At 40.5% G+C, this 22648-nt stretch overlaps 2 protein-coding genes across 2 annotated transcripts in view; both read right to left on the reverse strand.

The window, feature by feature from the left end:
- Positions 1-1998: 1998 nt before the first annotated feature.
- anxa3a (annexin A3a) lies at positions 1999-13212 on the reverse strand. Its single transcript, XM_005921990.3, has 15 exons — positions 13144-13212; positions 12470-12519; positions 11923-11957; positions 11798-11845; positions 11593-11680; positions 11304-11398; positions 10763-10876; positions 8952-9042; positions 8689-8768; positions 7220-7276; positions 7042-7135; positions 6864-6959; positions 6376-6434; positions 5454-5576; positions 1999-2417 (listed from the first exon to the last, which is right to left on the reverse strand). The coding sequence occupies exons 3-15, from the start codon at positions 11935-11937 to the stop codon at positions 2358-2360; spliced, it is 1020 nt and encodes a 339-aa protein (XP_005922052.1). The 5' UTR covers positions 11938-11957; positions 12470-12519; positions 13144-13212; the 3' UTR covers positions 1999-2357.
- Positions 13213-14860: 1648 nt separating this feature from the next.
- Positions 14861-22648, reverse strand: part of fras1 (Fraser extracellular matrix complex subunit 1) — a gene marked incomplete in the record, with an annotated part of 341960 nt that continues 334172 nt past the window's right edge. Inside the window, 3 exon segments of the mRNA XM_042220097.1 lie at positions 14861-18085; positions 20289-20435; positions 20530-20735. Of these exon segments, the coding sequence (XP_042076031.1) occupies positions 17501-18085; positions 20289-20435; positions 20530-20735 (938 nt within the window).

The following is a 22648-nucleotide window of genomic DNA, read 5'->3' on the forward strand; positions in this document are numbered from 1 at the left end:
TTCTGCATAGCAACTGCTGAATCTCTGTTAGAGTGTCTGGTCTGCTGTCTGATTAACTGCAGTGTTACTGTACCTGCAACGCTGCTGCTGGGCTGTTTAAAATGCACCTGTGCAAAGCCTTAAACCCTAAATGCAGGTAAACTTTAGGAAGATGTTTTTCCTCATTAGCACCAGGATGAGATGAGCCTTCAATAGAAAAAATGATTTAACCCTGAAAATGATGGACCACCTGCATCATCAAACTTCATGGCAGTGACGTTACTGTATCCTCAGGCAGAAAAATCATGTCCTGTTTGAACACTAGATGTCAGCACGGGTCCAAAATATGTTTCTTATGAAAACTGACACTATAAATACACCAGAAATTATTCTTGTGAAGGGTAAAAATATCAGATGTACACTGAAACCATTATTGTACATCGGACTGACTCGAGAAAAACAAAAACATTATTCACTGAGTGTTGCAACAGTTTCATCATAATCCGGAATAAATCACTTAAAAAACAGAAAGTCAGTGGGCAACAACTAAAAAACACTTCCTCTACGGTTAGAGACTTTTCACTGTGTAGAAACCTACACTGAAAAGCGGATGCGTGTTGTCATATTTTACCGCTTTTTTCTAATTTGATGGCTTGTTTTACATGCAAATATTATAGCTTCCAGTTGCTCAACAGTGTTAGATATTCTTTTTTAATGATGCTCCAAATGTTGTCACCCGGTGAAAGGTCTGGACTGCAGGCAGGTCTGTTCATCACCGGGACTCTTCTACTGTGTCGCCATGCTGTTGTACTCAGTAAGTGATTTAGCACTGACTTTCTGAAACATGCAAGGCCTGTCCTGAAAAACACACTGCCGGGACGGCAGCATATGTTGCTGTAAAAACTCTATAAGCCTGTCAGTAGTGATGGGAACTTTCCAGGTGTTTAAACTGAGAATTCCATAGACAGCGATTCAACTCAATACAGCCAATCTTTTTGTATATAATAATTTTTGGGGACCCCTAAAGAAGTCTTACTTTGATCCAAAGGAAAAGCAGCTGTGTTTTAATCCTACTTTAAACGGTTTTTGTTCGTGGAGGTTTCGTTCATGAAGCATAGAAATGATGTGTAGGCATGAACCTCTTTGCATTTGTTACGGCTAAATTTCACAGTTCTGTTTTGTAACCGCAGCCTGAGTTCACTACGACAAGCTTTATTTTCTCTCTCACCACAAGGTCATCCTGCATCATTAAACTGAAGGCCGCTGCAAATCTGGAAGATTGATTTTTTTTATTTGTTATTTTTCCCTGCCCACTTGCTCTTCCTTAATAAATTCACTGAGATGTTTCTCTTTTACCCTGTACATGACATGCTGGAATAGTAAATACATCAATACCTCCCCTGTAGAATGATGATGAGTATATTCGGTTTGCTGCAGAAACAGGTCCACCACCTGATTCTTACAAATTTGCACTTTGAAAGCAATTCCCGATCACTGCTATGCTCATTAACGCATTCTCTATTTTCTATCCAGTAAAATGATCAGATACTGGAGCTTTTGTGTTTCCTGACTTTTGTTGCCCCTTTTAGCAGGATGAAATCGTTCAAAGGGACAGAAAATTCTTTGCTGTGCAAGATAATGATAAATATGTTACTTCGTTTTGACCCACACTAAAACAATATAATACTACATCTGCTTTTCCTCTTGCATAATCACAAGAATTGTAATTTACATACATGCCCATCCTATTGTCTGTCATCTTAGCAGTGCCACTCTAAGAAATGAGTGACTTTAGGTACTTTAAAAGCATTTTGATTGTAGAACTTGTGCACTATTAAGCTACTTATGTAGAAATATAACATTTATTTTTTTTTAAAGTTGACACTTTTTGCTTTAAAGTATTCATTGAGTACTATAAAGTACTCATTTTCCACAGTGATTTTATTTGTGAGTAAATATTCAGATCTCAAAGACGCCAAGAAAACAATTCCAAACCCGTTATGAGCTGATATTTATTACTTTCCCTTAATTAACTGCTTTATTATTCATTCAGTTATAGTTTAAGAGTTACAGCACAGAGGAGCCATTTATATTTGATTAATTTCAAAGATTTCAGAAAGGATGCACATTTTAATGTATGCTAAAAACTGCTGCAATGGAAATATCTGCAAATTGGATTAAATATTCTACATGTGGCCAGTTTATCAATAAGACAGAGAAACTGCACCACTGAATCTTTATTTTTATTACATCCTTCTCCGTGTGCAAATTTAAGAAACAGGGTTACACAGATAAACAGAAAAGAGAGGCAGGCGTGAATGACACAAGCGTGAAGGAGAAAGCGGGTTTCTTCTTCTCGTCTTCAGGTGGACGCTCAGTTAATCGTCTCCTCCACAGATGGCCTTCACACACTCACACTGGTCGCCCGACAGATCTGACTGGAGGACACATCAACACAAGCAAAGAGTCAAGCATCCAAAAGCACATCCCACGTTCGGTCTGGACCACTGCAGGTTTTTTTGTACCACACTTTTGTTCTGTTTTTTGTGTCAGCGAGATCAGTGAATGTGCAGCAATGCCTGTGAGCCAAAACTTTGATTGCAAGAACAGAAACTCCAGCCACCTGTTGTTCAAACCTTCAAATCAGAATAAATAAGCTTAAAGGAACGATCGTCTTAAAGACAGAGGAGCTAAAACAGCTTCAGGCAGAGGGTGAACTGAGGGGCCCAGGACAAGATATTATACTGGATTATTTTAATCTCTGAATCATGGCAAACTACTCTTGTACAGTCCAAAAAAAAAAGTAAAATATGTTGGTGAAGCAGGCAAAACAGACCACCTTTAACTTCTTAACATGTGCCAGGGCATCAGAAAAGTGTCCAATGTAACCACATGATGAATAAAAACAGTTTCAGAAGACTTTCAAATCAACTCTCGCACACATTTCGGCCTTAGAGATTTTGCATTAATAGATCCATTTGCTATATAATTTCATATAAGGGGGCAATAATGACCCTGACTGGCCTGTCTCAAGCTCTCTGTGTTTTCAGGGGGACAGCGGTGTCAGAGAAAACACTGCATTAAAAAAATTAGAACACTTTTCTGCAGTGAAGCATGGTGGTGGAATCATCATGATATAGGACGACTTCTTAGCAGGAGGAACAGGGAAATATTAGGAAATGATGAATGTAACAAAATACAGAGAAGTGCAGCAACTTGAGGCACTTCCTGGTGCCTCTCCAACTCCAGGAGAAGATGAACTCAAATCTGACTGTCCTTAGGTGTTCTACAGAAACTCTGTAGAGTATCTCAAAGATAGCATATAAAGTTCGGGGGGATCTGACAGGAAGAAGGGGATCAACTGCCAAAATCCAGGTCAAGCTGGGAGTTGTTAAGTAGTTAAAAAAAGTTAAAAACATATCTTCACTATTTAATTCTGACCAGAATTGACAGCAAATGTATCCAGTAATATTACAGTCACAGCGCAAAGTGTGAAAAAGATCAAAGGCTCTGATGCTTTCTCAGGAAACTGTAAAACTGGTCTGTTTTTTAAGTATCTGGGCCAAGTAACACTTGGTGTGTCAGAAGAAGCCTCAACTCCTCCAGGAACGCCTTACAGGCCAAATCGTCTTCTGCTGTATTTTTTTTAACATGATAGAGAAATGACCGGCCAAGGATTTTACCTGGTTACAACCTGTTTTTCCTCATGTCTTGTCTTGTGTTTTGGCCAAACAGTCTAATCTTATGTCCTCATTTTTATACATTATATATATTATATTGTATGTATATATATTTTATACATACAAGTTCTTTGAAATCCAGTAACAGATTTAATATACATCTGACAAAGCATCGTAGCTTTGGGGGTCCAGCGCCTGTCACTGAGGTCACTACATGTGTGGACTCACTCCCTGCATCTCTCTGTTTTGAGATGCAAGCGCATCTCAAAACAGAGGATAAAAATAAAACATATAAAACAAAACATATAAAAATAAAACATATAAAATAAAACATATAAAGCAAAAAACATAAAATAAAACATGCCTCTCATGCTTTATTTGTTTCATGAAGCAGTAAAATTATATGAGCAGTAGTGAAGCTTGCAAACGAGGCAACTGGACTGCTTTAAGTTTGTGAAGATGTTTCACTTCTTACCCACGAAGCTTCGTCAGTTCTAAACACAAACAGCAGCGTGTCCCAGGTATTTAACCCCCGAGAGAGGCGGTCATTTACCTAATATTGATCATCACATGAGCCAAGCTGTGAAAAAAGGCCTGGGTCATTATCTTTGCTGGGGGTTAAGGGTCAAACCACTGTAAGACCTTGCTCCACCACATCATGTGACCTTTTGAGGTCACCTTAGGCGAAACTACACAGGAGAAACACAACAGCCGGTCCTTTGCAGACACTACGCACTCACACCGTGCCTCAGGTGACCTCAATAGGTCACATGACAGGGCGGGGTAAGATATCACCATGGTTTCGCCCATATGCCTGAATTATATTTGAGTGGGAAAGCTGAAAGCTTCCACACAATCTGATGTGAGAAACGTAACCACGTGGACTTCTGAAGAGGAAAATCTACATGAGGGGTTAAATACCTGGACTCACCACCTTTTGTGGCGAAGCAGTCCAGCTGCTTTCTTTTTCAGGCTCTTAAGACCTCCATGACCTGGATAACACAGACAGATGTGAGCCACAGTCGGCTGCCTGTTCAGTCCTTGTGCTCCGGAGCATCTCCTGCTTTTTATGTGACTCCAACCAGAAAATCAGAGAAAGATATTCATGATGCGCGCATGGCTTGCATCAAATAAAACACAAACGGCTTCATGAAAACTTAACTGCATAATTTACTGGCATAGAAACATCAGCTGTCTTTATATTTGCCTCTGATGATACAACTTGTAGGTGGCGTCTCTTTTAATCTCCAATGAATTAAGATGTCGCTCTTTCGTGGACTTTTGGAATCTGATGTGAAGAACTGTTGCAACACTTTCTGACTTCTCCAGTGATCCAGCAGATGAGTCATTTTGTGTCAGTACTCTCTTTGTGTGTCTCTGAGGGCCTCCAGACTCATTTAATTATTCAATAATATTTTGGTTTGCAGATATCAGAGTGATTCTCCAAAGAGACCCGAGCTGCCGTTACTGTACGTCAGTGAAATTAAACTTCAAAGTCTGATGACGTGTTAAACCTCAAAGAGTGAATTAACAGAGGCCAGTATGAGACGGATCAAGCTCAATCAAGTTTAGCTTCAGAGTGCATAGAAGGCCTCTGATCGTGCTTGAATATCTTATCAATTTATGTTGCTGCAAACTGTGGATCCCTGAGATGAGCTGTACTGGAGTGAACCCAGTTCAGCGTGGCTATGGTAGCATCAGGTGGCTTTATTCAGACTTCATTTATTGAATCAATAGAATTCAGAGTAAAAAACTGAAAAAGTGGCACTAAAAGTTAAAAATCTCATTTCTCACCTGAATGGCAGAGAGCAGCGAGTGTTCGTAGAGTTTCTTGAACTCGGCTCTGATGTCCAGCAGGTCGATCTCAGACCGGCTCACCATGATCCGGTTCAGAGTGGACTCATCAGTTCCTGCACCCTGAAAACGAGATTCACTCAGTTAACCTACAAAATATATTTAAGCACAAGGTGGTAAACGAATCCAAAACTAATTACGTTCTCTCTGTAACATTAGTTTGTGTATTTTATTTTTATTCTTTTTATTGTGTGTTACTGGTCCGGCCCATTTGAGATCATACTGTGTGTTTTTTGCACAAACTAAAAGGAGGTTAACAGGCCTGTTTAAAGGGTGGGTGGCCATAAAAGGCAAGGAGCTAAAAAAGACGATCAAAGGATGAACTGAGTGGTTTGAGGTCAACATGCTGGTTGTGTTGTGCACCAACTATCAAGTTACAACCCCATCACACCTTATACTGGAAACTCGAAATGAAAAACTCTGCATGAGCGCTTGTACAACAGGAGAAGGACTCAAACAGCTTTCCAGAGACTGTGTGGAAAACTGTTTTAAGGATCAGGGAATCTCTGAGCTCCTGTACGACCACATATGTGCTCTGAACCCTGCCAGCACAAACTGAGAGACACGAGAGGCCAAACTGACACCAAAGCGCAGCCGCTCCACGAGGGTGTAAGGTATGAAAGGATTATTTTTAACTTATGCAATGTTACCCAGATAATAAAATAAGCAGAACAGATCCACTTTAAATGCCGAATACTGTTTGGTAATAAAACACATGTCTGATAGTCTATTAGTCACATGTGCATACTTTTTATATGATACTTGATAAATTGGTAAATGCACCAGATGGAATTAGTGTGAAACAATAGTGACTGCAGGACAAAACTTGTGTTGTAACTTAAATTAAAAACAGTGTTATCACCTTCATGCTCTCATGCAGGAGTTCTGCAAAGTAACCTGGTACGCTCTTCACACATTTCACTGGAAAAGGAATTAAAAGGTTTGAACAGAATAAAAAAAAAAAAATCTAAATCAAGAGTTTTAAACATTTTACAAATTATGCTGAAAAAACCTCCCACAGCTGACCTTGCTCACATTTTAAGGCACCGTAATGATGCTGAATAAACTAGAAAGAATGTCAAAGAGAGAACTACAAAGTGTACTGAGGGGAAAAACGTAAAAAAGTAAATCCAAATTAAACTCATAACCCAAAAATAAACAGAAAATGTTAAAGTACTGACGTAACTGAGAGCTACCAGATGAATAAAAGGAGAATCGTTAGATTTAAAGCTGCTGCAACATTTTTCACTGTGTCCTAATGTATTTGGACACCACCATATTGAGTTTCTACATGAGTTTGTCCACATATTTTTAACTAACCACTAACCCTGACCCTGCAGATCAGCTTACCAACAGCCACGAGCAGGTTCTCCAGGTCTCCTGACATCTCCCCTTCAATGCTTTGCTGCAGGGTCTTTCCACTGATGTTCTTGTATTCAATCACAGCTGCATAAAAAGAACCAAATCACTTTATTATTGTTTCTTATTGGGGAAAAAAAGCCTTTATTAAACACACGATGTGACATACTTTGTCTCAGGTGAGGAATGCTTTTTTTGCAAAGGATTTCAATGAATTTAGATTCGTCGGTGCCCCACTTCTTCTCCCCGGCATTGTAAAGAGTCTGAGCAGAAATACAAACAAAGCTTTAAATACATACATGACATAAAGAGAGCAGCACGTATGACACACATGAAGAATACCCCACCTTGGCGTCTTCTCTTGCCTTATTAACATCCACTGTGGTGCTCTCATCCCGCTTACCCTGAAAACGAGAACAAAAGCAAAATCAGTTTGAACCATTTCATCGTTCGTCTGTCTGAGTGATGACTTTTAGGTTCAGGGACTTGTTTCTTTTAAATCTTCTGTTACTTTTATTTCACGGCTCACATATTTTGTTTACATATTTTGCTACTTTAGCTGTTTCAGATAGATGTGATATCCACGAATGAAGAATGTAGAAACTTAACAGAAAAATGAAGCAACGTTCCACCCAAGCTGCTGAGTTCCAAGAAAAGAGAACTGATTACAAGAAGAAACTGCAGAACCGGAGCAGCAAGTTTGCAAAATGAATGACGGTGCACAAGCAAAGATTTCATTTCTGTCCAAAGGTGCTCCAAGCGTGCCGTACAATGCGGATGACATCGTGGTGATTACTCATCGCGTATGAAAGGAGGAGGAGAATCGTACGGGGCGAGTAAATCCCGTTTGTGAAACAAAAATGTAGAAATGAAGTCTGGACGCTTTCCAAAGACTGATGCATGCAAACAAGCTGGCAGATGTTTTACAGATGATTTGACTAAAGGAGACAAAGCGGCTGTGGGAGCAATATTTTCAAGGTCTTTATGGCTTCATAGAAAATGTACAAATATTTGCATAGAGGATATGAATGGAGGATATGCCGTCCTGTGAAAACCTGTTCCCATAGGAGCTAAGAGGAAATTAGAAGCCAGGTAGTGCTAATAAAAATCGCTTGATTAATTTGTCATCAGCCAGTGCGAGCACCTCCTCCTGCAAGCAGAAGTTTTGGCAGTTTGTTGGCCTTCAGCTCTCAGACAAATGCCACATTCTTCCCAGGGCTGGATGATTCAGCGATTTCACCCTGAGGTCTGACTGCGATGCTCACAGAGACTGAAGAACTACATCTCAGACTCTACAGGACTACATCACGACACGGCTTAGGCTTGCTGAACACCACCTGAACAAAACACAAGATTTCTGGAACGATGTCCTTTTGACGGACAAGACCAAAGTGCAGATGCTTGTCCATATTGCACAGCACCACATCAGGACAAATCCAAATGCATCATGTGAGAACAAACACCTCATACCAACTGTTAAGCATGGTGGTGGATTTCTGATGATTTGAGCTTGTTTTGCAGTTTCTGTTTTGCAGAAAAGAATCAAGCTGCTGTAATGGCCCAGTCAAGTCTAGACACCAATGCAATTGAAATTACTTCAGGTTATTGGTGCTAAAGCCACTGAATCATGTGGTCTACTTAGCGTTTCACATTTCAGTATTTTTCAAGTTTTGTCACATAAATAATGACATTGTGGAATATGTTGCTGTTCATCGAGCTTTAGCTAATTAATTTTAAAAAAGACCAGATGATTAAAAAAAAAAAACGTCTTAATACATAAAACTCTTGAATTGCGTTCGCTTCTCGTGTAACAAACCAGAGCCAGGAGGAGCAGCGCTTTGGAATAGTCTCCCGAAACTTCACTCTCCAGGGCAGCTGTCAACTGCTTTTTGGTTTCTGGGGAGGGAAGATACGATAAACGATGCCGATGTTAGAAAAACTATCACAAAACAGACTAATGTCTGTGGTAGATTATTTTGCTGCTGTCCAGCATGGGTAAGGTATATTTTGTTCTTGTGACTAAAAACATATTAGTTTTAAAATAATTGCCAAAAAAAAAGTATCAAACGTAACTTTTACCTTTGAAATAGACGTCACTGAGAGCTTTGATTTGTTGGTTAGATCTGGAGGCAAAGATTTCAATCAAGACTTTGTCTTTGGTTCCAGCTCCCTGCAACAACACGCAGTATTACTCAGCTACAGTGTATACAGTGTATCTTTAGTTCTACATATCAGTCAATCAAGAAAGCAATCAATGAATTTCAGTACCGATAAGTCCAAAGGTTTTTAAAGAAATAACAAGAAGTAACAAGTACTTTTCACTGAAACTCTCAATATAAAGCACAAAGGGATGTGGATGCAAGTGAAGGAAACCAAAATAAAGCCGCAAAACAGCAACTTTACAACATCTGACACAAAAAACACGTCACAGAAACTCAAGGAGCCAGGTGTATTATTGTCAGAGTCTACGATCAAGAGGTTTTATATCAATCGCAATGACAGCCTGAAGTCTTGAACACACATTTCCTCCTTTTTAATGCCCAACAGGCCTTTACTGCAGCAACTTTCAGTTGCTATTTGTTTGTGGGCCTCTTTGCCTGAAGTTTAGTCTTTAACAAGTGAAATGCTCAGTTGGGTTAAGAAGTTAAGACTTCTTTGCTTTAATAAACTCCTGGGTTGCTCTGGCTGTATGTTTTGGGCCATTATTCATCTGTATTATGAAACGCCGCCCAGTCAGTTTCACTGCATTTAGTTGGATTTGAACAGACAGTAAGTTTCTGAACACCTCAGAGTTCTTCTTCTGAGGCTGCTTTTGTCCTCTGTCACATCATCAATAAACACTGGTGTCTCAGTGCCACTGGGAGCTGTGCACGCCCAAACCAAACCAGCTCATGCTTTGGATCATGAGCGGTTCCATGCCATCACTCTGGTAGAGGTTGATCTTGGTTTCATCTTTCCAAAGAATGTTTTTCCAGATCTCTGCCAGCTATTTTAGATGTTTATTACTCCAGTCTAGCCTTTCTATTCTTCAGGGTTATGAGTGGCTTGCACCTTGCAGCAAACACTCTGTATTTACTTTCATACTGTCTTCTCTTTATGGTACACTGGATATCGATACGCTGACCTCCTGGAGAGTGCTGTTCACTTGCCTCAATGTTTTAAAGGGGTTTCTCTTCACCATGAAAATGATTCTGCGATCATCCACCACTGGTGTCTTCTGTGGACATCCAGATCCCTAAACAAAAGCTGAGGGTCTACACATTATGTCCATGTCCATTATAGAACTATAATTGAAAGATCTTTCAGTAAACAGGTAAAAAAAAATAAAAAATAGAGCAAATATGTATGGGCATAACTGTATTTGGATAATGAAACCGAGATAAACCGAAAAGAAAAGCATGGAGGAGTGAAACAGCTCGTGGTCAGAGCGTACCATATCATCTGTGAACCATGTTGGTGAAAATGTTGCACCTTTGAACAGGTCAGTGGTGTTTATTAATGTCTGAAGTCTACAGGGTTGCACTCTCTGCTCAGATTCAAACAAACGCTGCAAAACTGATCCCACTGAGCTTCACAGTGCAAATGGATAATGACCCGGAGCGAAATGCAAAAGCAACCCGAGAGAAACGAGATACTCTTCAATGGCCAAGTCAGTCACCTGATGCCAACTCAGTAGAGCAGAGGAATGCAGTTTATGGATGTGCATGGATTCTAGACTCCAGGTAGGCATTTATTGCAAAGGATTTTAATCCAAGTATTAAAAATAATTCTTAATTTAAAAATTATGTTAGTTTGTCCAGTTATTTTTGAGCCCATCAAAATGTGCTTGATGGCTGCACTCTGGTCAGCTAGAAAACAACTTCAAGGCAGAATTCATTGAGAAATGTCACCTTCATGGCCCGCATTACTTCATGGCAGTCGTACTCAGCAGGAGGAGTGACGAGCGCCACGAGCAGGTCCTCAAAGTCCCCGCTGGTGTCCCCTTTCAGGTCCTTCACTAATGTCTGTGAGTTAAACACAGCCCAGTGAGTTTTCAGACACTAGCACACATGATCCTGCAGCATTAAACCACACCCATGTAAATACCCACAGATCTCCACCCTGTAAGCTAAACAGAGACTTATCTGGCTAAACACATAAAGCATGACATTCACCTGTCATGAAAAAGGAACTATTTGCGTTTAACACAGAGGTACACATGCCATCAGGCAGACAGCATTCATGTTATTATAAGAATGCAGAAGCTGCCTGATGTTTGCATTTCCAAAAACAGTGAGGTCCAATTTCTTTAACCCCTGCTGTTCTACAACTCTTTTCATTATCATTTATTTTTTTAATGAACATTGACATCGATGAACTATTTCTTAACGTGTTCCTTCAGAATAAGATGCAGGTGCAGTCTTAATAAAGGAAACAGATTTGTTTTCGTACTCTGCTGGTGGCTTTTTCATAAGCTGTACAGATGAGCTGTCTCTGAGCGCTGCTTCTGGTGGTCAGAATCTCAATCACAATCTTCTCATTCGTGCCTGAGACATTACAAATGAAAAGCAAAGAGTCAGACTGATAAACACAATAAAAGCAACAAGGAACGCAGCGTGTTAACTGTGCTAGCAACCTTCAGGTTTAATCTAATAATCACCTCAATTTGTAAAGTTTACTTTATCAAAAATGTATTGATAGTACTTTCAAATGACGGAAACATGACTGTGTGCATTCGTACCAAGTCCTTGAAGGGCCTTTTTCAGAGCTGCAGCATCCTGCTCTGCATCAAAGTTTGCTTTGGGCTTGATGGTTCCTCGCTCTCCACTCTGAAGAGCACAGATACATTCACCTGTCAGCATTTATTTTGCTCTTTTATGTAATTTCTGTAATCATAAGCCCTTCGGTGACACCTGACGCGAGGGTAAAGGCTTAGTTTGACCTACTTTTGCTGAGAAAGAGGAAGGAGCATCCACGAGGCTTTCCAAGTCATCCTGCAGAGCACGTTAAATAAGTCAAACACTTACTGATATAATAATAATGATGATAAAAAACACAGGACATGTCTTACCCATAAAGATCCCATGATGTCTGCAGATAATTTGTCTGCAAAACAGCAACAGCACATTCACTAACTGTCTTTATATGGCGTAGCGTTAAACATTGGCTTAAACGTGAACATTTTATGTACAATGAGCTTATGCACTATTCTGTAAAATTCACCTATTAATCCATCAGTCCCTGAAAATACAGGATATCGGAGTCTTTGTGGGGTGTTCTTATTTTCTCATGTTTGCTGCGATACCTCAGTAAAGCATATGATTGAAAAGCATTGCCCTGTTGTCACATCTGGGCTTGTCTATATGAATATCTGCTAAACAGAAAGCAAATAAACCCTTCAGCCTGTGATACTTCTTATTACTGGAGTCACACAGTTTACAGAGAAGCAGCTCCAGCAGGACACTGAGCAAACTGATTAAGATAAAGACTGGAAATGGAGATAAACTGTAAGACTAATAAGGAGTTCAGGAGACAAGTCACCATCTCTAATCAACTCTAAATGAACAGTGTCTAATGTGCTGCAATGAAAGACGATAAATAAATGAGAAAAAGCTCACCTAGATTTCTCTCTGAACCGGAAATTTTACCTGCTGCACCTCCTGGTTACCTGCAAAAAACAACGAGCTACCTGAAAACCGGCCACTCCCAATCTCTACAAGTGACTGCACAGTTTTACAGTCATTGGCTTACAGTCAGGTGATGCCTTCAGGGACTACTTGTACATTTCAGAGATCTGCAGCAGAAAGCCTTCTAAATAAACCAACAAACCATCTTTAATACTGAACCTAATAATTTGCCTAAATGATATCATGACTTTGCAAAGTAAAATATATAAAAAAAATAGTTTCAGTCTTTATCTGTTTGGTCAGATTTTTTGGTCAATTTGAAAACTCCCACAGTGGGAACTAGTTTAACCTATCTCCACTGGAGTAACTGGTTTAGCAGCACTGGGATGTTTATTCATTAAACGTGGAGCATAAAAAATAACACAGTAAGAAAACTACAATCTTAAAAAGACAAAGGAGGAAGCAGCAGCTGGTTTAAAGGGATCTTTACATCATGGAGGTCTTTTTCTTCTTTTATACTTTTTCTGTTTGAGCTTTTTAAAATCTGCAAAAAATAATAAATTACTATAAAAAACAATCAAACAAAATTGCACAATATCCTAGAAGCAGGAAGCAGAATAAGAAAGAAAGACAGCTGCAGAGTAGAGTACACGGTGAGATCTAACCCAGTGTCTTTGGTGAGTAGACGGGTCTTTGCCTCAGGTGTGCAGGTCGCTGTCATCAGGGTCCTGCTGGTGTTGAATTTGGAGAGTAATAAATAAGAGGCTGCTGTTATTCTTATACAGCCGACCTCCTTCTCATACAAGTTATTTGGTGAAGTGTTTAAAAAAAAATAAAGGATATATTTTCCTTTTCGATTTCAAACTCTTTTAAAGTCACTCAAGTAAATTTAATGACATTTCTACATGCTAGGACAAACCTGGCGAACATCAGTAAAAATCACTTCATCTTTATTGACTAAAAATATGTCACAGCAGGTAATTGCTGCCATCTCTGTCCTTATTTATCACAACCTTACTGTTCCAGTGGTGGGCGCTCATAATGATGTCAGTCACAAACACAAGTAAATCCCTATGAGCAGAAGCTTTGCCTTAAACACTCAGTTTGAATTTCTAACATGGTGATTGCAGGCAGACAGTGCTTTGAGCACATGCTGTTCAAACCTGTGGTTTATGAGGGCCAATGAGAAGAAACGTGGCTTAAAGCATGGTGGTCAAATATACAGAACGGAGCCCAGGACTGGCCTGACATAAAGGTTCAGCCCACTGGATCATTTTGGGAAATGTAAAAACTGCAAATCACACTTGTGTCTCTTTTACAGCAGCCTCACTTATGAAGAGGTTGTGCATGGCCTGAAACGCTGCACCAGTAGTGCTGTCATGAAAAAGAAAATTCAGCTTCATTAAGTGGAAAATCTGGACCTCAACAGGTTCTAAAATTATTTAAATACAACCTCAGGTGAACAATATATAAAAACACTGTGTCCTCAACCCCAGTGAAATGCTGTGATGGGACAGTGAGAGAGTTGTGCATAAATCAGGGCCTGCAAACATCAATGAGCTGAACCAATGTTGTAGAGAAAAGTGAGCCAAGTTCCTCCACAATTATGTGAGAGACTCATAAAGTCACTCAGAAAACAACTACTTCAACTTACTGCTGCTAAAAGTGGTTCTCCAAGAATTTAAGCTTAATCTTTGTTAAGTATATAAGTTAATAGTATAGGCTCATGTGTTGTTGTTCATTTGAGTTTGTATTTATCTAATTATAAAGGAGGATTTTTACTTTCTTCTTTGTGACCATAAGTAAATTATAAACCACTAAACTGCAAAAAAGGGACGTTTTTCTTAATTATTTGTACTTCATTTAATACCAGATAACATTACTTACAAAGTAAGTAAGTAATGGGACTCTTTTTTTGTGAATTCATGATCTGCTCCTAACTTTTTGCATTGATTTCTGAAAGTGTTGGCCGACAGAGGAACAGAACTCAAACACATTTTTACAGTTGCAATTATTTTCATCACCAGTTTTATAACAAACATGTTGTTAAACTCATTCATACTCAAACAACTGAAATACTTTGCAGTTTTTAGGTTTTAAAATGTTATTGAGGAATAGTTTATCTTAAAATCAAGTAGCTGTATGTGGCTCATAAAGTCAACTGCATTGGATCCCTGCCTTAAACAGAAAGGAGGTAAGATGGCTTGTTTCAGACAGAGGATGAACTGGCCTTTGTATAATGGATTATTATGAACTGTGAATCATGCTAAGCTACTCAAGCAGAGTCCAAGAACAAAATGTGGTTTAATCTTTAATCTTTTAATTTTATGGTTCATTAGCAGAATCTAATAGTAATAAATAAAAGTTAAATCAAAAACTTGCTGAGTTTCAGATTATTTTTTATTACTAAAAAAGGCACCAAATACAGGCATCAGTATTGATAGCATTGTTGTCATTTTCCACAAAATGATAGCACCAAAAACATAATGTCATTCCCATAATTCCCCACTCCCGTGTAGTTTGATAGGCACACAGTGGGAAGATGACAGGAGGTGGGATCAGCGAGAAAGACGCATCACATGAGAACAAACGTGTTTTTCTTCAGCAGTGCACTCGAACCAGTGTCATACACTTAAAAAAATAATACAGGTACATCAGTAGCTGAGTGGTAACATAATACATCACAGGAGGGTAACATAAAAGTACATAAATGAATACAAATAATTATCTGAGCGATGTGAGAAAATGGATTCTGTGTCTTTGGGCAGAACAAAGGCAGGTAGACACATATCTCCTATAAGTGATTATTTTCATTAGGACAACAGTAAGGCTGAAGCAGTCGATCGTGTGGACGGGATCAGTGAAAATCTACGTACACTGTCACAGAAAAAAACAAAAACTTTGGGTGATTTATTCTGAAATTCATGAGGAAAAATACTGCATGGCACTTAATATTGGCAGCTGTCAGAGCACAGTACAAACTCAAAAATTAAGAACTGGTGTTGAGCAACGTGACAGTACAAATGTCTCTAAGTAAGGCTTAAAAACAGGTTTATTTTTTAAATGCAAATCCTGCTAATGAAGGCAGAAATAACAAAAGAGATGGCATAATTGCACTTGAAAAGGTTGTCATTCATTTTTGTTATTTACACTCATTCATTCTCGGGCGATAGCAGCACACCGGACGTGCCAAACACTTTAACAGCAGCTGTAGCTCGTGTAGAGGTTTCTCTGAAGGACGTTTCTTTTTTGTGGAGCCAGAATTTTGATGTTTAATTCATCTGCAGAATCACTGAGCAACACTAGTAATACAAGAGGGGATCAGAAAGTTCCAGCTTTTAAGCCAAAAAACCCCAAAACATGAAAACATTGCTTTAAATTTGGCTGATGTCACATTAAAGGTCATCTTCTAGAGAAGCCCTGATTTGAACACGAATAAACTCGTTATCCTCAGGTATAGAATTCAAAAATCCCTCAGTGAAGCAGATAATTCAGAGACGGTAAACCTCTGCCATGAGATGGAAAACTGAGGCCCCCTCATGGAGCCAGGGCAGGACGGGATGGCCTGGAGTCTTGACGATGGCTCCAAAAGCGAGTCAAACCCATCGACCTCCATGCAAAAATGCCCAACTTAACAGCATTAAAAGCACATTTTCAGCCTTGCTTCTATTGGTAGTTTACATTTATAATAAGATGCCAATTGTTTTGTGTGTTTTTGGATATTGGAATTAAGGGCGTGGCCACAATAACTGACAGGCGTCCTGACACAAGCCGCTCTCTTTGTGTCTTTGTGAAGCCTTTTGATGATCATCTGATGATGAAACAGATGATTTAACTCCTGATATGTGCGATGTGGTTCAGACCAGAGGAGAAGCTGAGGAGGTTTGGAGACTGCCTACCAACTATTGGAGGTTTACTGGGCACGCCCAAAACTAATTGGAGAGATCCAGCTCAGGAACGCCTCAAGACCAGCCGGAGGAAGTGTTTCTGGAAAACCTGCTGCTGGTGACGAGAGCTGGGTTTTTATTACGTTCCTTTTCATTTAAAGAAAAACAGCTCTTCATGGCAGGAGCTGACTGTTTGAACTGTGTGTATGTGGAAAATGGTGAATGTATTCAACAATCAGGCACTCTTTTCCTCAACAACAGGGCTGCTAGCACTACTGCTAGTGATCACAAAGTTGTAGTCTTACTGTGAAGTTGGGGTAGTTGCATGAGCATCCGGGACTGCAGCACTGACAGTTTATGGTTTGGAACTTGGCAGAAGCACTTTTCTCATTGACTGTCTATTCTTTTTCCTGGTCGACCGGCAGACGGGTCATTGATATTTGACCCACAGTCAATGAATTCCAACAATTTTCCAACCATGCTGCATTTCTAGAGAACACGGCAGAAATGCAGGCGCACGATGCCCACATCTACCCAAGGGTGGAGGATCCATCCATCAGGAAATACATGAACAGTAAGTAGTGATGTAGCAGGAGCTCGGGGAGCAACTTTAAAATATAGATTTGGCTATGCTCCAGAAGATGATCTTGAAAGGGAGACATTTAAAAGGCCTGTTCTAGGACTTTCTGATCCCATCGTTCATCTGAAGGAGGACTCCTACACTGGCTCCCCCTCCACAGCAGGGACATGAATAGCAGTGACGTGAATAAATGCAGCAGAAAGAATTTTTTTAATGTGTTTTTTTTTCTTACAAAAACAATCACCAGTGTCTGAGCTACGGTTCACCGTTTTGGTGCTAAAAAGGTTGCAAATGTCAAGTAACACAGTAATGAAATGAACACAGTTTGAGGTGAAGTTTGGCTGATCAGATGCAGATGTTTTGGCTGTTTCACACAGCTGTGTGTTTTATGGATTCCTGAGGTAGCCCAGTCGCCTGCGCGTCACACTCTTCCCTTTTTCAACGTGGTATAAAAATACATTAACCTCTCATTCCATTAAGTACAAACTTTCTTTTAGAAAATACCTTTTTTTAAATTCCACTTTCACCTTTTCCTCGCCTTCCTCGTCACGCGTTTCAGACCTCAGTGCCGTCGTTGAGGTTGTTGTGGAGTTTGACCTCCAGGTTGACCTGTTTGACCTTGGCCTTGCTGTTGGCCTCCTGGTTGCGGTTCAGGACGTTGATGTTTCTCACCGTGCAGTGCTTGGTGCCGAAGTTCTTCTCCACACACTTGTCCATGCACACCTCCACTTTGGTGTTGAGCGGATACTCCTCGTAGATTTTTGGTTCCTTCTTCTTGCTCTTCTTCTTGGCAAACCGTCGGCAGCGGCGGAACAGGAAGCAGGAGGCCAGCAGGACCAGGACCAGCAGGGTGATGGCGGCCACACCTCCCCCCACGGAGCTGCCCACGTGGGCGTTAAAGGTGGGGGAGGGCCCGGCTTCCAGGTAGAGCGACTTCATGTTGGTGCCGTTCTTTATTTGATCTCCTTCGTTGTCGTAGATGAGCGACTCGTCAAGCGTCAGCCGGCCGCTGCGATCCACCAGGTCACGTTTAGAACGGCTGAGCTGATACGTCACAGAGCGCTGAATCCTGGGGTTGGACCGCGACTCGGGGCCGATCACATAAATTACCTGCAGGTACCACTGGTGCCCCGCCTCCACCTGTCAATCCCCAGAAAGAGAGGATCATGTTAGCGGCACAGTTTGTTGTAAAGTACATTCAGTGTTCACGAATTATTATGTAGAATATGCAGATCAATCTGGACCCATCCAGCTGGTCTACGGCGCCCCAGAGGTGGGAAGTAACAAAGTACAAATACTTCATTACTGTACTCATTATTTTTTTACTGTACTTATTTTTAAGTATACTAATTTTTTGTTTTTCACAGGTTGCATGTAAACACTAGGCAGTTCAGTGCAGGCTACACTGTTTGCAGCACTGTGGTGAAACTTAGGGTAGTGAGTTATGTTGGATTGGTGCAGAGCAGCTGTGGCGTTCGTGGTCAGTGTTAAGTTACATCAAGGGTTCAGTTAGCTTTGCACAGAACAGCTGGTACAAATATCCTCCAAAGAGAAAAGTTTTACTTTTATACTTTGATTACATTTCAGAGACTGTGCTTTTTCACTTTTACTTGAGTAAAGAAGTTAAATCAGTACTTCAACTTTCACCAGAGTACTTTTAGCAGAACTATCTGTACTTTTACTTAAGTAAATTTATACTCTTATACACCATCTACACCAGTGACTGCACCCCTACGCACCCCTGCAACATCATCATCAAATTTGCAGACGACACCACTCTGATGGGGCTCATCACCAACGATGATGACACCGCCTACAGGGATGAGGTCCAGTGACTGTCAGAATGGTGTAACTACAATAACCTCACCTTAAACACCAAGAAAACCAAGGAAGTGGTCATGGACTTCCGCAAAGCAAGAACTGATCCCCCTCCCCTCTCCATAAAAGGTGACTATGCGGAGAGGGTGTCCTCCTTTAAGTTCCTCGGCACCCACATATCTGAGGACCTATCCTGGTCCACAAACCCATCAGCCCTAGTAAAGAAAGCCCAGCAGTGCCTCCATTTCTTGAGGGTTTTGAGATGGAACAGGCTGCAGACTGACCTCCTAGTGTCCTTCTACCGTGCCACTATCGAGAGTGTGCTGGTGCACGCCATCCCTGTGTGGTACGCTGGTTGCACAACAGCTGACAAGAAGAGACTACAGAGGGTCATCAGAACTGCAGAGAAGGTGATCGGCGGTCCACTCCCCTCCCTGGACTTAATTGCCAGCTCAAGATGTCTCTCCAGAGCCAGGGCAATTAGAAAGGACCACCTCCTTCCTAACCACCACCTCTTCAACATCCTGCCCTCTGGAAAAAGGTTCAGATCCATCAGGTGCAAAACCAACAGACTAAAGAACAGCTTCTTCCCGTGGGCTGTCAGAACTCTTAATGCAAACTAAGAGTGTGTAAAGACTTCCCCAACACCTCCACTCTGACACTGCTGTTGATCATCCATGTGCAAACATCTCAGTCTTTCCATGTTCTGTGCAATATTTTTGGCTCATGTGCAGTTATGTTGGTCCCAGTCTGTTTCAATGTTTCCTACACATACACCATGTATATAGTTTCACTCACATATATGTATACATATACACTGCTTTTTATTTTATTTATTTATTATATATTTTTTCCCCCTTTGTTGTAGATTGGTTTCTCTTCTTCTTACTTTTGCACCTTTGTGGTCCAGCTACCCAATTTCGCTGTGCAAGAAACTGCACAATGACAATAAAAAGCTCTAAGTCTCTAAGTCTACTGCAGTTCCCACACCCACTCTTTTTGTGAATGTTGCGAGCCTCCTTCTACACGTTGGTCAAGCTAAGATATCTGAACAGTGGAAAAAATTTCCTGTTCTGTCTGCGGGTCACTGTTTATGAATGCAAAAGCTTAAGGAACGCTAAACTGTCAGACTTCAGCATTTCAAGAAATTTATATTTACCAGCTTTTGATATCAAACTTTCATCACTTGCCCACAGATTCTAAGTATTCTGTTACAATATAACTGATCTTTCATAGCCATATCACAAAGGTCTATCTGCCATACTTCTTGTTACTGATTGAGATTTTATCAAAGTAACTATTTTAAGCATCTCCAAAAGTTCAAAGCTGCTGTGGCTCATTGAACAAGAAGTCTTTACTGTCTGGACCAAATCTTTATTACTTTCTTGTAATCAAACTTACATATTAACTTAACAGCATATTAACAGCTACTTCTCACATCAGATATATATACACATACACACAAACACACTATTGCTGTGCTAGACAGCGCTGTACCACATGTGCTGCTTCTGATTCCACACACCTTGTAGAGCGCATCAACCTTCATCGTGAAGCCGTCAACACCTGGCATGGCCGTCATGGACTGCAGCTCTGGGATGTCTGAGGCAAAGTGAGCCTCGAAAGGAACGTCGTGGAAAAATCTGTCACAGACATCGGGCTGTTTACGATCCTGCAGAGGAAACATGAAGAGAAGAAATGATAGCACATGTCCAGAAACACTGTAGTCTCTTTTTTCAAATCGGAAAACTTAAATAAATCTGTACCAGCAGCAGGAAGCGATGTTTGAGGTGTTTGTTGGGTTGAATGCAGCCGTACTGCGGCCCCTCGTTGTACAGAGTCCCCGTGGGGTCGAAGAAGGGAACATATCCGTCCCTGCCAGTGCACAGGTAAACCTTCTCCAGCTGCAGTTTGTAGGCTGCGTTCAGGTTCTGCTCAGGGTTCCACAAAACCCTGCCGTACAGAGTCTGACCTGCAGGGGGCAGCAGAGGGACAGGTTTTCTGCTGTGTACTGAAGCGTTTACTTTAGGGAATTGAGTGACTCGGTTCATACAATATTGTAAAATACAGTAAACAAAATTTGATTGTTTTATTACATAATGAAAACATGTTTCTGTATATAATAGTAACAGAAAAGTATGAGTAATGTGAGGAAATATATTTTGTTAAATTAGTAATCATGTCCACTATTGAATATTTAAAAAAACACAAAAACAGATCAGCATGTTGTTTACATTTTAAAGATAAATGCCTCTTACTGTATAAAAACCCCCAAATTAGTACAATAAATATTCATTATTTATTAATATTAATAATAAAATAAAACAAAAACAGCTGATTCTGAGGTGGTCAGACTCATTTTTCGTGGAATGACTTTTACATATATATATATATATGTCACATTGTAGTTTTGCTTTCATTGTGCAGGGTAACAATGTTTATTTCCTTTCTGAAAAATGGGATAAGGATGAAAATGCAGTGTAGAAATAAATCATTTAAGATCCATTTTTGGAATGGAGGGATTTGACTGTTTCAAAGTATCCAAGTTCTTATTCAAGAAATTATTAGTGATGTACTTCTGCTCTAATTTAGGTTTTCTTTGGCTGGCTTTTCATGTCTGCAGGTATCCAGACTGACAGCGTCCTCTCAGCCAGACTGCAGATCATCAGGATCTATATCAGGGAAGACGGTCGGCTGGTAATTGAGTTTAAAACTCACGCCAAATTCAGAGGTCAGTCCACAAACACACGTTCTAAGAGCACTGCATAGAATTATTATGTCTGCCTTAATATTGTTATTGATACAAGAAATGGAAGCTAATGAGAGAGCAGTCTGTGATCGAGGTAAATCATGTAAATCCATCTTTTATTACAGCAATATATGAGGAGGACACAGAGAGAGGAAATTAAACTGACAATTTAAGGTTTTCAGTTTTATCCCACAGTTCTACACAGTTCTAGCCTTTATGGTCAAACATTTGTTATTTTTAAATTTAGCTTCAGGTTTTCGCTGTGCCCTATTGTAGAACTGCATTCAGAGGGCTTTACTGTGCCTGTTCAAATGGTATTACGGTGCCTTTAGACCCCAAAGCCTTATGAGGTGTGCAAAAATAGGATGCAGGATATATTCTTCTTCTTCTTTCTTTTTTTTGCACTAAAAATCAAACCCCCTGCTGTTATTCTCCCTCCAGGTCAGTTTGTGCTTGAGCACCACACCCTGCCGGGCCACAAGTCCCGCCTCATGGCCCCCGACCACCTCGGAGGCATCGAGTTTGACATCCAGCTGCTGTGGAGCGCTCAAACCTTTGACTCACCGTACCAGCTGTGGAGGGCTACCAGCTCCTACAGCAGGTCAGTACATTCATTCATAACCAGCCTATAGGCTCAGGTTGTGTTGACCTCCCATGATGATGAGTGTGTGATAGTAATAATTTTGTGTTTTCTTGAACAGGAAGGACTATTCTGGAGAGTACACAGTCTTCTTGGTCCCCTGCACTGTTCAGCCAACTCAGCCGTGGATCGATCCCGGTGACAAACAGCTGTCCTGCACAGCTCACGCTCCAGAGAAGTACGACCAAACAGCTGCAGACATTTACCGCAGACAGTTTCTCAAATTAGTTCTCTTATTTAAATCCAACAAGATTCCAAACAAATTTCAGAGAGATTTACTGCATAAGGAGCTTGAACACAATTTTTTTCCCACAGGTTTCTGGTGCCGATTGCCTTCCAACAAACCAACAGGCCTGTTCCTGTGGTTTACTCGCTCAACACGGAGTTCCAGCTGTGCAACAATGAGAAGGTGTTCATGATGGACCCGGCTACTGCTGATGTGTCGATGGCTGAGATGGACTACAAAGGAGCGTTCTCCATGGGTACATATATATAC

This window comes from Haplochromis burtoni, unplaced genomic scaffold (assembly GCF_018398535.1).
Source record: "Haplochromis burtoni strain Fernald_Lab_line unplaced genomic scaffold, NCSU_Asbu1 Contig_43, whole genome shotgun sequence".
NCBI classification, from domain to species: Eukaryota; Metazoa; Chordata; class Actinopteri; order Cichliformes; family Cichlidae; genus Haplochromis; species Haplochromis burtoni.

Bases quoted from the DNA above. Each gene is read 5' to 3' on its own strand.
- anxa3a (XM_005921990.3), bottom strand. The intron at 7,277-8,688 runs GTTTGTTACACG...TCTCGTTTTCAG, and splicing joins CGCTGCTCCTCCTGGCTCTG to GGTAAGCGGGATGAGAGCAC. The intron at 6,435-6,863 runs GTAAGCTGATCT...TTCCTTTTCCAG, and splicing joins GAACCTGCTCGTGGCTGTTG to TGAAATGTGTGAAGAGCGTA.